This window comes from Meles meles, chromosome 7 (assembly GCF_922984935.1).
Source record: "Meles meles chromosome 7, mMelMel3.1 paternal haplotype, whole genome shotgun sequence".
Taxonomy (NCBI): domain Eukaryota; kingdom Metazoa; phylum Chordata; class Mammalia; order Carnivora; family Mustelidae; genus Meles; species Meles meles.
This window is the reverse complement of record NC_060072.1, coordinates 124,088,012-124,101,696: the sequence shown is the minus strand read 5'-3', so window position 1 is coordinate 124,101,696 and position 13,685 is coordinate 124,088,012. Positions and strand designations below refer to the sequence as shown.

The 13,685-nt window shown below is 44.1% G+C and overlaps 1 protein-coding gene across 8 annotated transcripts in view; it reads left to right on the top strand.

Annotated features, from left to right (window-relative positions):
- The window catches only part of FRMD4A (FERM domain containing 4A), a 607,066-nt gene that overhangs the window by 413,343 nt on the left and 180,038 nt on the right, over window positions 1-13,685 (top strand). For all 8 annotated transcript variants that reach the window (XM_046013725.1, XM_046013732.1, XM_046013730.1 and 5 more), the window contains one exon: window positions 7,938-8,003. In XM_046013725.1, the coding sequence (XP_045869681.1) occupies window positions 7,938-8,003 (66 nt within the window). The remainder of the gene's footprint in view (window positions 1-7,937; window positions 8,004-13,685) is intronic.

Genomic DNA, 13,685 nt, shown 5'->3' with positions numbered 1-13,685 from the left:
GACGGCCTGTCCCATGGTGGCCCTTGGTGGCACTGACTCCACCTTGTCTTTCCACATCTGCAACAGACCTGTCCCACCTCCACATCAACAGCTTGTCCTCAAATGGTAAGGTCTTGTTGGACGGTGGGAAGAATACCCTTCCTCCCTTCCTCCTCTGCAGCTTAGTGCTGACACCGAGTCCCTCTGCCCTGGGATCACAAAGCTCATCACTGGGGCTCCCTGGCTGTCCTCACTGCTCACCTGTCTGGGTCCATTCCTCATCCTCTAGACGTTAGGCCCAGAAACTGTTAGTGTTTCTTGACCCTCTGCCCTGTAGTACCATCTGGAAAGACTAAGATGGATTGCCCTCCAGGACCTGTGGCTTGATCATACATGGTCGTAGTCTTCTGGGAGGCAGGGTCCACCCCAGACAAGTGGCCCTGTGCAGCCCCCGAGCCCTGAGTGCACCCATGACACGACTTCTCTCCCTGCATTATCGGAGGAAGCGCCAGTTCCTTGTGCGGAAGGCAGAAGCGGGATCTGAGCAACCATGGCCCTAAAACACGTTTTCCAAAGATCATCTGGTAAAGCACCAGCCCTGCTTGTGACGTCATCTGATGCAAACTTGGGGAAGGTTGAGCTTTGGGGAATGCAAGGCTTTTTCACCTTTTATAAAATCCGTCAGATCGCCTCATGAATTTGTTTCTAATGGAGCCACTCAATCACCTTCCTCTGGGGTTGATAAGTCACAACTGTATTCAGCAGCCAAGAGCATCAAGGACATGTCTGTGTGTCCTTCCTTTAAATCCAGGAGACTTGTGGTAGATACAGAGATGAAACAATCTGCAAAGGACATAGGGCGAAATAGGGACAAGGTCATTCTCTCTGAATTGGACCTCTAGTGTGTAGCACTATGTGTCTCCTTCCCCAGTTGTGTTATTTTAATATGATGTCACTTACAGACAAAAACAGTAGGCTTGAATATGGGGATAATTATAATAAAGGTGGGCAAAATACCTTTAACCTTTAAAGGGGAGGCAGAGCCTCCCCATGCCTGTTAAAATGTTATAATATTACATTTTAATAGTTTATTCTGTCTGGCATCTCCATGGTACAAGTTAGGTGAGAGCAGCAGCAAATGGGCATTTTCAGTAACTTTTAATTTGCCCGAAGTCCTTTCTGTGTATTTACCGTGAGTTGCATTTCTTGAGAACACTGTGCACATATCACATTCATTCATCTCCTGGATGTGATAGCTTTCTGATTATCGAGATGTCATGAGCCTGTGACTTTCTGGTACCTTTGCTGGGTTGTTGGGCCTTCGTTAGTGTGAGAGGAAACCAGAGTGGAGAGAGGAATGTCAGTCATATGTTGAGGTGACCCTGAGAGCAGACGCTCTAACAGTGAGTTGCACTGGGAAGTTGTAGTCATGTTTCTGGAATTTCCTTCTGAGCCACAGAAGGGCCCAGGTCAAAGGGCAGATTGTGAGGTGCTGCCGCAGCACATCCGCCCGTCCAGCTGCCTTGGGCTGCCCCGCGGTTTCACGGACCGGTCCAGGAGGGGAGGCTTGTCTCTGTATTGTCTGGACCTTGGCTTGGAGGCTTTTGAAATCGAATTTTCTATTTGATGGTAGATTTTAAAAGATCGCATTTCAGGCTTGTGGGGGAGAGTATTAATAACTTTTCTAAATAAAGCATGTTTTGGAAATTTTAATCCTTCCCTTTATACAATCCTAGTGAGGCTTTAATATTTCTTACTTTGTTGTCTCAGAAAGTTACTGTCTCCAAAATGGATATGAGTCACAGCACAGTGCCTTACTGTGCACAGAGACGCACCAAGTGGGTGTGTTCAAAGCTCCATTTGTGGTTTGTGAACATTACCTTCCCTCTCAGTGTCCACCCTGCCCTCACCCTATTCCCCGGTGCCTCAGGGATAGCTGTCTCCATATAAATGTGCCTTAGGAAATATTTTGTACGTTTTTATTTTTGAAAGCCACGGGCATTGCTAAGCTTGTAATCAGTGCCCCTGTAGTCATTCGTACAACTGCACTAGATTTCAACAAAAATGTCATCCATAGTGGAACTAGGTGTGTGTACCATAGTATGTAACTTACTTGGCAAAGGGCAAGTAACAGGAGAGGGAGGTATCCAAGCTGTGGCTCAGAGAGTGGTAGAGAGAGAGAGAGAAAGAGAGGAAGAGCAGGAGGAAGAGAGATAGGGAGGGAGCAGAGAAAATGGAGCCACTCAATCACCTTCCTCTGGGGTGAATCACCTTTCTCTGTAGAGAAAAGGGTGATAATACAAAGCATATTAAATATGGGATTTGCTTAGTTTTGAATTTGAAGAGAAAATGTTCCTAATAAAACATGTTTGCATGTGCTGAACTTGGTAGCCTGCCCTTCTCCATGTAAAGCATCTGAAAATCCCAGTGGTTGGGGGGGGGGGGGCATTTGTCATTGCTAGTTATTATTTGTTTTTTACTAATGACTTGGAGCGGAGACTCCCCTGCCACATATGGACAGTGGTTCCTTCCACCAACAGGAAGATTTCAGAATAGTGGAGAAGGATACCCTCAGACATAGATATTTATAAGTGTCCCCCCTTTTCAGGTTCTGTCCTCCCTGAGCAACTTCTGATCGCAGTTGGCTTCCCCTTAATTCCACCTGTGGAGAGAGAATGGGTCAGACCTTTCATCTCCAGTATTTTGACCCTGTGTGACAGTTGTAATTCTTAGTTGTAAACTAATTAATCTGATTTGATACATTAGGCAATCTAAAACAAGTTTATTGGGAACAAAACTTCTCAGGATCCATTTCCTATAGGTGACCTCAAACACTGTCATTCATTTTTCTAGATAAAGTTTCTTTTTTGCATTTTTTTAACTGGGAAGAAAAAAAAACAACCAAAGCTTTTAGTAGTATTGAGATGGGATGGGAGGGAACTACGCCTACTTCCTTAGCACATCAACTATTTTATTTTTGCCTCCCAATTCCAGTCCAAGTGCACGATAATTTTATTGGCTGCCTCAACAGGACACGTAGCAATTCATATTCTGGTATGCTCCCTTAAGCTAGTAGCAGAAATGCATTTCTCTGTTTATCAATAGTCTTCCTGATTCAGTGTGCCTCTTAACAGCAAAGTTGGGTCAATGGGGTGGACACCTCACTTCCAGAATAACACTTTGCTATATATTCCTTGAAAATCACGGAACCTTTAGCAGGCCTCTGCTTGGTATGGAATTGTATTGTAGCGAAGTGATTTATGCTGGAGTGGTCGCCAGCTGACATCTACCAGAAGCCTTGTTCTCCAAAAGGCTTTCCTCTGGCGGGGTGGGGGGGGGGGGGTTGCCAACGCTGCAACTGTGCCTCAGCAGCTGAAAATGAAAACAAGCAAAGCCGTATTATTTTACAATTGTTGGCATTCAAAAGAAAATTTCAATATGCCTGAAAAGCCAGACAAAGCTACAGATGTCCACTCTTTCCCAGTCCACACCCAGAATGGTAAACCTTTTCTGAACTGATGAGAACAGGATACTCCAGTCTTCTTTCAGTATGGAAGGACTGACTGCCCTTCCCCCCGCCCCCCGCTTGGAGGGGAAAAAAAAAAAAATCACGGCAGTGCCGTCCAACAAAAGGCGTACGTTCAAAAACATGATGATTCAAAGTTGAGTCTCTGTTTGGACGCCCTGCTCTGGGCTGCCCGTTTTTTTTTTTTTCCCCAGGGACATTTTGCCTTCCCAAAGGGAAACAGCTTAGAAATTCCCTGTTCAAATAGGGAACGTGCTTAGAAATAAATTCCCCGGGACTGAAAATCGAGGCTTTTTGGAAGAGAAGAGTAACCTTGGATAACTTTGAGTAGATGTTAACATCTTGATGTATATCTAATTCCTTCAACTGCTGAGCAGATAAGGTGAGATTATTTAATGGAATGAGGATTTTATTTTGTTGAAAAATTTCAAAATATGAAATTTATTTTGTTGAAAATGAAAGTCTCACAGTAAACTCTGAGGTATGGGGCATGAACTCAAAGTCATATCATGTGTTGTGTGCTTTGAAATATTTTGGGAAAATGATATACTACCTTTTTGTCATTGCAATTAAAACGTCATTTGATCCAGTAATATCTTGGCGGTATCAATTTCCCTTTGTTTTTGTCAAATATTAGAATGTGGTTAAGGAAGTCAAGAACGTGTTTATATCCTTAACCTTTTACAATAAAGGAAGCGCAAAACTTTGTGTTCTAAAGACGCTGAGGACCAGCAGCATTAAAAAAAAAAAAAAAATTCTCCTCTTTCCCCACCCTTCAGAGACTCTTCTGAAACCTGTAATAAATGTCTTTAAAGGAATTTCAAAGTAATGCTGGATGGTTATAGCACTTTTCTTCCTTGAACTTCCACTGTGGTAACCTTGGGTGCCTTCATTAAGAACTGACTGCTGGAAATTTGTATCTTTTAAACTTTGGACCCGTTTCACCAGTTTCCCTCAGCCCCCTGACGCTCCTGCTCTGGCAACTACCAGTCTGGGCTCTGTATTGATGAATTTGGTGTTTTGTTTATTTGCTTGTTTAGATTCCACCTATGAGAGCATTTGTCTTTCTCTGACTTAACTTCACTTAGCATAATGCCCTCAGGGTCCATCCATGTTGTCACGAATGGCAAGATTTCCTCCTTTCTTACAGTTGAATAATACTCCACTGTATATATACACCACATTTTTAAAAAGATTTTATTTATTTATTTGACAGCGAGATCACAAGTAGGCAGAGAGGCGGGGGGGGGGGAAGGGAAGCAGGCCCCCCACTGAGCAGAGAGCCCCATGCGGGGCTCGATCCCAGGACCCTGAGATCATGACCTGAGCTGAAGGCAGAGGCTTAACCCACTGAGCCACCCAGGAGTCCCACACACCACATATTCTTTTTCTGTTTAGTCACCCGTGGACACTTAAGGTTGTTTCAGTGTCTTTTCTATCGTACAGAATGCTGCCTTGAAAATGGGGGTATATTTATCTTCTTGAATGAATGTTCTCCTCTTCTTTGGATAAATACCCAGAGTTGGAATTGCTGGATCACGTGGTGGCTCCATTTTTTTTTTTAAGATTTTTATTTATTTATTTGACAGACAGAGATCACAAGTAGGCAGAGAGGCAGGCAGAGAGAGAGAGGAGGAAGCAGTCTGTCCACAGAGCAGAGAACCCAATGCGGGGCTTGATTCCAGAACCCTGGGATCATGACCTAAGCCGAAGGCAGAGGCTTTAACCCACTGAGCCACCCAGGCGCCCCTGGTGGCTCCATTTTTAATTGTTTGAGGACCCTCCATACTGATTTCCACCGTGGCCACCCTAAAGAGCATTCCCACCAGCAGTGTGCGAGGCTCCCCTCTTCTCCACACCTTCCTCAACACTTATTTCTTGTCTTTTTGCTAATAGCCAGTCTAAAACATGTGAGTTTGATAGCTCATTGTATTTTTGATTTGCATTTCCCTGACGACGCGTGACGCTGAGCATCTTCTCATGTGTCTCTTGGCCATCTGTCTGTCTTTTTTGGAGAAATGTCTGTTCACATCCTCTGCCTATTTTGTAATAGGATTGTGTGAGGTTTTGCTATTGAGTCATCTGAGTTCTTTATATCTTTTGGATATTAACACTTTATCAGATACATAACTGGCAAGATTATCTTCCATTTAGTAGCTTGCTTTCCACTTTGTTGATGGTTCCCTTGCTGTACAGGAGTTGTTTTTTTTTGTTGTTGTTTGTTTGTTTTTGTTTTTTATTCCTTTATTTGTCAGAGAGAGAGAGAGCAAGCATAGAGGGAAAGGGAGAAGTAGGCTCCCTGGTGAGCAAGGAACCCAGATGTGGGGTTTGATCCCACGACCCTGGGATCATGACCTGAGCTGAAGGCAGACACTTAACCAACTGAGCCACCCAGGTGCCCAAGCTTTTTATTATGATATTGTCCCACTTGTTTATTTTTTGAAGCTGACGGATTTTTTTAAATGAAGTCAGTGAGCTAGGATGCCTCCTATGTGCAAAATTGGTAGATTCTAATGGGATTTGAGCCCTTTCTCCTTTTAAGGCAGTTAACACCTAAAGTTAGGAGTCCAAAGAATGAATAAGGACTTTTCATAGACCTGTCTCATGTCCATGGCCACCAGTTTCGGCTTATATATGTGCAAAATGGCAGACCTTTGGACTGGTTTCCTTGGTTTTTAACTCATTTTAACCTCTGTTGGAGAGCCTGTGAGCATGTAAAACTTCTCTTGGTGCTTTTTCTCAGAGCTGGGGTCTGTCGAGTTATTCTTATAACTCAGATTCAAGAGACTTTACTTTGGCCCCATCCAAGCACGTATGCTGTTTTGGTTAAGATGCCATAACTAGGGAAATCTGACTTGATGGTAGTTGGAGAGGTTGGCTTCTTCTGAGGAGGGAATAAGAGAATTTTCCCACAGGAGTTCATGCCAGCTTTGGACATGCTGATCGTTAGAGGATAATAATCCCTGTTGAACAGGAAAAGAAGATGGTATCTGTTGCATTGTTCTGGAGAAGGCACTCATGAGAAGGGACTGTGACTGCTGGGCATGGAGATGAGGTCAGGATCTGCCTGCGTGCTTTCCTCCCCTTGATCTGCATGAAGTGGCTGCTAGGTGGACAAAAAGAAGGTGGTTTCAGTGGGGGCTACGGAGTCATAGAAAAATACCAGGGCTAGACGGAAACTTCTGGATCTTCTGGTGCAGACAGTGGTGTCAGAACCAGCTCTTAGCTGTTGTGAGAGCCCGTTGGTACGTTTTTGGGAATTCCGTGTGCCAGTGGTAAAAACATAAACATTATTAAAATGAAATTCTCTAAATTCAGAGGTAAGAACCTTATGTTAAAAACAAAGGTAATAAAAACTCAAAACCCATTACTCATGCCTGGAAATTTTCCTGATTATTTGACTCTACTCTCATCCATGCCCCTGGGGTTATTTAAGGTTACCGTATGTGTAGGAGATATGTTGTCAGGACATTCGCTTGAAATCAGACCCAGGGAAGCTATCTGGAGTGCAGCAAGACAAGTTTGGGTTGGAGTGGTGGCCAGCTGACATCGATGGGAAACCTCATTCTTCAAAAGATTTCCTTTGAGAGTGTTGCCAGGGCTCCAGCAAATGCTACAAATGAAGGCTTCTTCCTTCCAGAAAGCCAGTGATTAAACATTTCAGCTGCGCTCCCCTGGGCTCAGCCCACTCACTTTTGTACATGAGACAGGGCTGCAGAGATGAACAGACCCTTGTCCAAAGGCCTGCAGCCAAGACCCGAGGATGCCTGTCTGGGTGCTCCCCCTTACACTGCCGGCGGTGTGCGTGGTGAAAAGGGCAAGGGTGAGGAGTCAGGTTTAGCTGTGAACATTCAACTCCCAGGTTCCTCTGTCACCAGGGAAAACACTATGGGGACCAGGTAATAAATGAGTAACACAGAAATCCTGTGGAGAAAGAAGCTTCACAGAAATCAGAAGCAGTTGCCAGAGGAGTGCTAGTCTGCTCCTGGCTGCTCTGTAAAGGGGACGATGTGGTGGAGCCCGGATGCTGAAATCTGTCCCCACCGTGTGGTGATGAAACGATTGAATGGAAGAATGATTAAAGCAGGGAACACTTATCACCGCCTGGTATTAGGTTATGAATGTGTTTGCTAATTTATTTCCTATCTCCTCCATAAGAATGTAAGCTCCATGCGGGCAAGGACCTTGTCTTATGTGTCGCTGTACACCCAGCTCCCAGCATGGTGCCTGGCACAGAAAGGGGCTCCATAAATATTTTTGAAGGAACGAGTGAACGAATTGGTCCTGCCAGCTCTTGGCATTGTATAGCTCCATCCCCGGGGGACGTTTTGCCCAGGGGTTGGTGCCTGGTGGTGCCCGGCCCAGGGGGCGTGTTCGTTTGCTGTGTGCCAGGCTGTCAGACTCAGTGACCATCTTTTGTTTTTCTTCGTAGATGACGGAGGGCCGTCGATGTCAAGTACATCTTCTTGATGACAGGAAGCTGGAACTGCTAGTACAGGTAACTGATTTTGGCCAACATTCTAAGTTTCTTCTGAGGCTGATGCGGTTCGGACTTCAATTCAGCCAGTGGGTGCGGAGAGGATAAAAGTGGTTTTTAAATGGGTATCTGGTAGAATCTAGGAGAGAAGGGCGGCACACCATGGTATTTTTGTGCTTGTGAGTGCTATTTTTGTTCATTCTGTTTCTTTGTACACCACGCCTAAGGCATTCAAGGCCAGATGTATATCTAACCTATTGTTGCAAAGCTCTAGAAAAGGAAATTCCACAGCTGCCATCAGCAATTTCTACTTGCAGGAGTTAACTGGAACATAATGTAAATGACTCTTGCCGCAACTGTAACTAATGCACGTCTTCCCTACTCAGAGAGGGCTGGAAAACCATTTGCTGTTTCCAAGTGAATCTTTCATAGGTGTGGGAAAGGAGAGGCAGTCTCCTGGCTCTGGCTTCCTTCCAAGAGCAACGTAACCCCCATCCACGATGTATCACTCTTATCCACAATGTATCACTCTTGAATACATACGTCTCTGTGGACACTCAGGAAATCTGTCAGTCCATCTACAAACTTTGCACCACCCATCAAAGTCAGAGAAATCAGAGAAGTATTAGAATCATATACCCTGGCCTTATTTAACTTGTCCTCAAAGGAAATCTGAGACATTACACCTAGAGGTCCAAAGAATCACAAAGTTGCCCAACTTGATTTAAAGATCTTAATTCCAAATCTGTTGTTTGACTCCAAGTTTTAGAACTATATTTGCTTGAAATTCTGGAACGTCTATCAAATTCTTGGAGCAGTGCCCTTCATTATCAAGAACATTTTGCCAAACAATATGTAATTCCTCACTAGGTTGAAATAACACATTCATGCTCATTCACTGGGGGTGGGGGGGGGTGGGGGGGAAATGATACTGCCACGATGGGAAGATTTACGTAGAAATACTCTAATGTCACATTCCCTTGTACATACTGCTTGGATTTGAAAATATTTGAATTGCTGAGTTAATACTTTCAATTAGCTTTAAATTATAAAGGCAATGTAGGAAACAGAAAGTAGGAAAAAGCTCATTCACAGCCCACTCATTTACCTACTAGTCTCATTTCAGCACATTTCTTTGCAGCATTTTTCAGATTCCTATTTCTTATGTGGTTGTAATCGTAATGTGTATAATTCTATTTTAGTTTTCCATCCAACATTGTCTTTCATTGGCATTTCCCAAGTTACTGTAAGTTCATCTTTATTAATATCAGCATAAATTACAAAAATGGACATACCATTATTATCTAATGGTTCACTCATTTGGGCACTTTTAAGGCTTTTTTGGGTTTGTTTAATAGTTTTTCCACTATTACCAGTAAACACTGTCATTGATTTACCCACGAGTACAGAAGTCTTCAGTGTTTTGGATTATGTTCTTATTAGGCTTGATTCCAAGACTTACAGTCTTATGAAAAGTCAGACTTGTGGTTTGGATTTGGGGGGTGAGGTGAGGCAGGAGACAACTGTAAAGTGAGCGAGATCTCCTCTGCAAAATCACTGACAAAGCACTTGGAGCTTTCAGTTGTTAAGAATCAGCGTGAAGAGTTTATAGGAGAGTGGTCCAGTGTTTTTTAGATGCTTTTTAAAAATATATATATATATCAACACTTAGAGGCTTAGAAAGCAGCCATTCTCTGAAACAAGAAATGAAACCTCAAGTGGCAGTGAAGTTATGGTCTGTCAGCCAGCCTTCCCCGGGAAGAGGTGAACCAGGGCATTGGAAGTGAACTTGAGTCGCAGAAAAGGGATTTAGTTACTACTGTATGTGCCTTTGGAAGGCTCATCCTCAGCCTGTCACAATCCAGAAGTTGTTGAATTAGGGCAAGCAAGAGAAGACCTATTCTGCCCACCCCCTTCAGAACACACATCATGTGTTACTCCCTCTTTCTAGAACTCTGCTTCCACCGCCGGCATCCCTGTGCCTGTGGCTGGTTTCTGCTAAGCCTCCATTTCACAGCCTAGAAGATAGTCTTCCCCCCCATGTTCTCCCTCCCTGCACGCTCTCCCCCACAGGTCTCCTTCACCATTCACGGCGCTATCACAGCTCAGTGTCACAGCTCGCTGTCCCTGCCTCTTTACTCTGCTGCCCAGAGCTGCCAGCGGTTTGAGGGCAGGGTCTGCATCATGATCTCCATGTATCCCCAGCACCCAGCCCAATGCCTGGCACAAATGTCACTAAACAAATCCTTGTGGAATGAAAGAATGGGCTAATCCTAAAATGCCTTGGTATTATTTCCCCAAAGGACTTTTTGTCGTAGAACCAATTGCTTGGCAGGGGATTTTGTTTAGCACAAAAACACTATAGATAAAAAAAAAAAAAAGGAAACACTTCTGAAGTCCTTTGGGCATGATTACAAAGCAGACTTCAGCAAAACAGAGGAGCAAGGTTAAAACTATTGGACAAACACCAAGTTAAACATGACTTTTCTTTCTCCTCTACAAAGTTCCCTTGTCCTGGATTATGTTCTTTCGACAAAACCCTTTCTAAAGGGAATCCCTCTCTTCGGGTTCATTTGGACCCGTGCTAGGTTTTTCATAGAACAAAGTATTTGGATCCCATACTTCTCTTTTTGATACTATAAATCTGCAGAGTGACAACCTGGCAGATTCATTTACTCTTGAGTCACCAAAGTACAGTAGGTGTGAATGGTGTTGCTGGTGTTGCCATGAAGCACAATTTCAGAGTATTCGTAACAAGCCTGAGATGAAGAAACACCCTTCTCAGTCTTGCGATCTGGAGATGCGGAGTTGGGGTGGGGTAGGTGTGGACCTGACAAGGTTTGGAAGACAGAGAGGCAGGTTGGGAGGAAGTGTTTCTCTCCCACAGAGGGGCAAGCAGGTTTACTGAAGGGTGGCTGCAATTTGAAATAGTGGCAGAGGTGGGACATTGAGTTTTTCAGCCACCGTTAGGGTAAGAGCTGCATAGAAGGCTACACCTCGCAAAACTCCGACAGCTTGAAAGAGGAACAAGACGGCCTGAAGTCAGCAGCTAATAAGGATTCCCTCCCACCAGAAGGGTTCTGGTGACCAGACACCCGCACAGACCATTTTCTCCTGTGCAGACCTGGTCCCTATGACTATAGCATTTCCCTTTTTCGGGTTAGAGAGCAAAATGGCCATAATCCCAACATTTAATGCTTACAAAGCCCTTTGAGATGACTGAGCAGAATCTGTGCTTCCAAATCCCTGATTGCCCTGAGTAAATCCCATGTCACCCCTACAGGGGAAAGGGCAAAGTTCAAGCATGCACATATTGGGATTGGATATTTGAAAACTTCATCTCAAAATCCACAGCCAGGTCTCCAGTACCCACAGCATTACCACGTGACTCCATAGTCCTTAAATTCCATTTAAGGGCAGCAGGAACGATGATGTGAGCTTTCTGCAACAAAACCAAGCCTCCTCCATCCTCTGTCACCAATGTGTGACAGGGTCCAGGCACATCACCCTCTCATCCAGCCTGGAGATGGTGTCATTTGTCCTGTCGCTCAAAATTGTTTCAACTAATTTGAAATGCGCTCGAAAAAGCCTGCATCAGAATGACAGAGTCTGCCACCATGCATGTCTCTCTGTCAACCACTTCCTGATGCTTCTGTAGCCACCTAAGAGGGTGTCTTGAATGTTTTGTAGTAAAATCCTCAAGTCTTAGCTTCATATGTCTGTTCCTTTAAAATTAGTTTCTCCATTTTTTCCCCTGAATATTTAGGTGAGCATTTTGAAAGCCAAGAAAGGAAAACGTGCCTTAGCCTTAGTGAGAACAATTTAAATAAGACCAGGAAGAATTTCCGGACAGTGAGGGTCAGTAGACGGAGTCCTGGAAGCCGTTAATAAGGAAGGAAGATCCCAGGCTCTTTCTCTTGAATTTCTTAAAAATAGAATAGATTTTCACTTGATTGGAATGGCCGAGGTGTGGCTCTTCCTTATTAGGTTCTCTTGAGGCTTATGACATTACGTGGCCTCCTTTCTCGCAGGAAGACATGCCAGGACAAGGAAAAGAGACGCGGGCCTTCTCATTTCAGGGCTTTGCCCAATTCCATAGATGAGTAGATGTTATGCTCTGTTGGCAAGAATTCTTCCCTCTGATGATAGAGCTTTACAAATTAGAATTCTCTCCAGCCGCACGACTGCCTCAATGATCCCCACTTTATGTTTTGTTTGGGAAGCTGCCCCGTGATGTCACTAACATCCTTGGACTGTCGGGTCTGACCCAGTCTTTCAGTGGCCATTGGCAGCCCTTTCACCATCATCCACTTCTGTGAAAATAGAGGAACAGAGTGTCCTATGATTCTGAGAAGTGGCTTAAACCTCCGCTTTTTTCCAGGAGAATGAGAAATCATAGCTGGGTTATTGTTGTACATGACACGGTGTCCCTAATTCTGAGAAAGCCAGTGGGACAGAAAGATTAGGAAGGATCTAAAGCTGAACTCTGTCATGCAATGGGAGGTTGGAAACATGGGCAGTCCACACTGACCCGAAGTGTAAAATACACACCCAGTTCTGAAGGTTTCCTATGAAAACAAGAAGTAAAACATCTTCTTAAGGATTTTTATATTGATGATTCCATGTTGAAAATGAAATATTTGGGGGTATAATAATTAGGTTAAAGAGAATATGTCCGTGAAATAGTCACATCTTGTTTAATAGGACTACTTCATATTGGGTTCATGTTTGTGGCTGACATTTTATTTCTGTTGGACAGCTATCTGTAAAGGGTAGAGAGAAGATCATTTAACAAGAGAAAAGATTGTGGACACAGTCAGATTATCCATATTAATGCTGGATGCCCTCTGCAAGAATGATCACATTTTAGAGTTCCTTATAGAATGTCACTGGGGCTTATTTATCTAATTTTTATGTTGACTTTGTAAAGTCAGTGAATAATTCAGATGAGGAAACAAATTCAGGAAGGTCAGATAACTCGCTTGAGGTCACATAGTAGTAGTAGTAGTCGATGCAGCTTGAACATAGAGTACATCCTGACCTCCTCGCACTGCACTGTAGTAGATATATATAATACAGACCCGGGACGTGGGAGAGTTCCCCTGTAACGTGGCCACTGTACTGACCCCCAGCACCAGTCTCGGAAACGACTGGAATTAGAGGCTCTGACCCCCATCTCAAGTCTGGAACCGAAGATGGGCTTACCCAGGTCATTTCATGTCTTAGAGCTGAGCTGCTCATCTGTCTGGTGGAGATCTGAGCATGGACACACGTCCTGACGGATTTCCACATCACGTGTCTGCCTCCAGGCATCAGGTGTGGAAGAAACAAGCCACAGCAGATAGAACCTTCTGATCATTTCTCTGTCTGACAGCCGGGCTGGTGATACTCCCGCTTAGAGGTTCAGTAAGTTGCTATGGTCCCTGAGTCAAGCAGCATGGAGGACAAAGTGAATATTCTGGCCTCTGATAGGCTTAAAAAAAAAACAAACAACAACTATAAAAAAAATCTGTGCTACTAGAATAAATGAGCAGACTGGGGTTCTCTGTGTGTGTGCACACCCCCACATACACGCTCATCCTCCCTCCGTCCTCAGCTGCTTCTGTGGATAAGGATGTTCTTCCATTTTAAAAAAAGAGAGAGAGAGAGACTGTTTTCTATCAAGTAAACCAGGAATTCCCCCAAAGCATGTGTGGCCAAGAA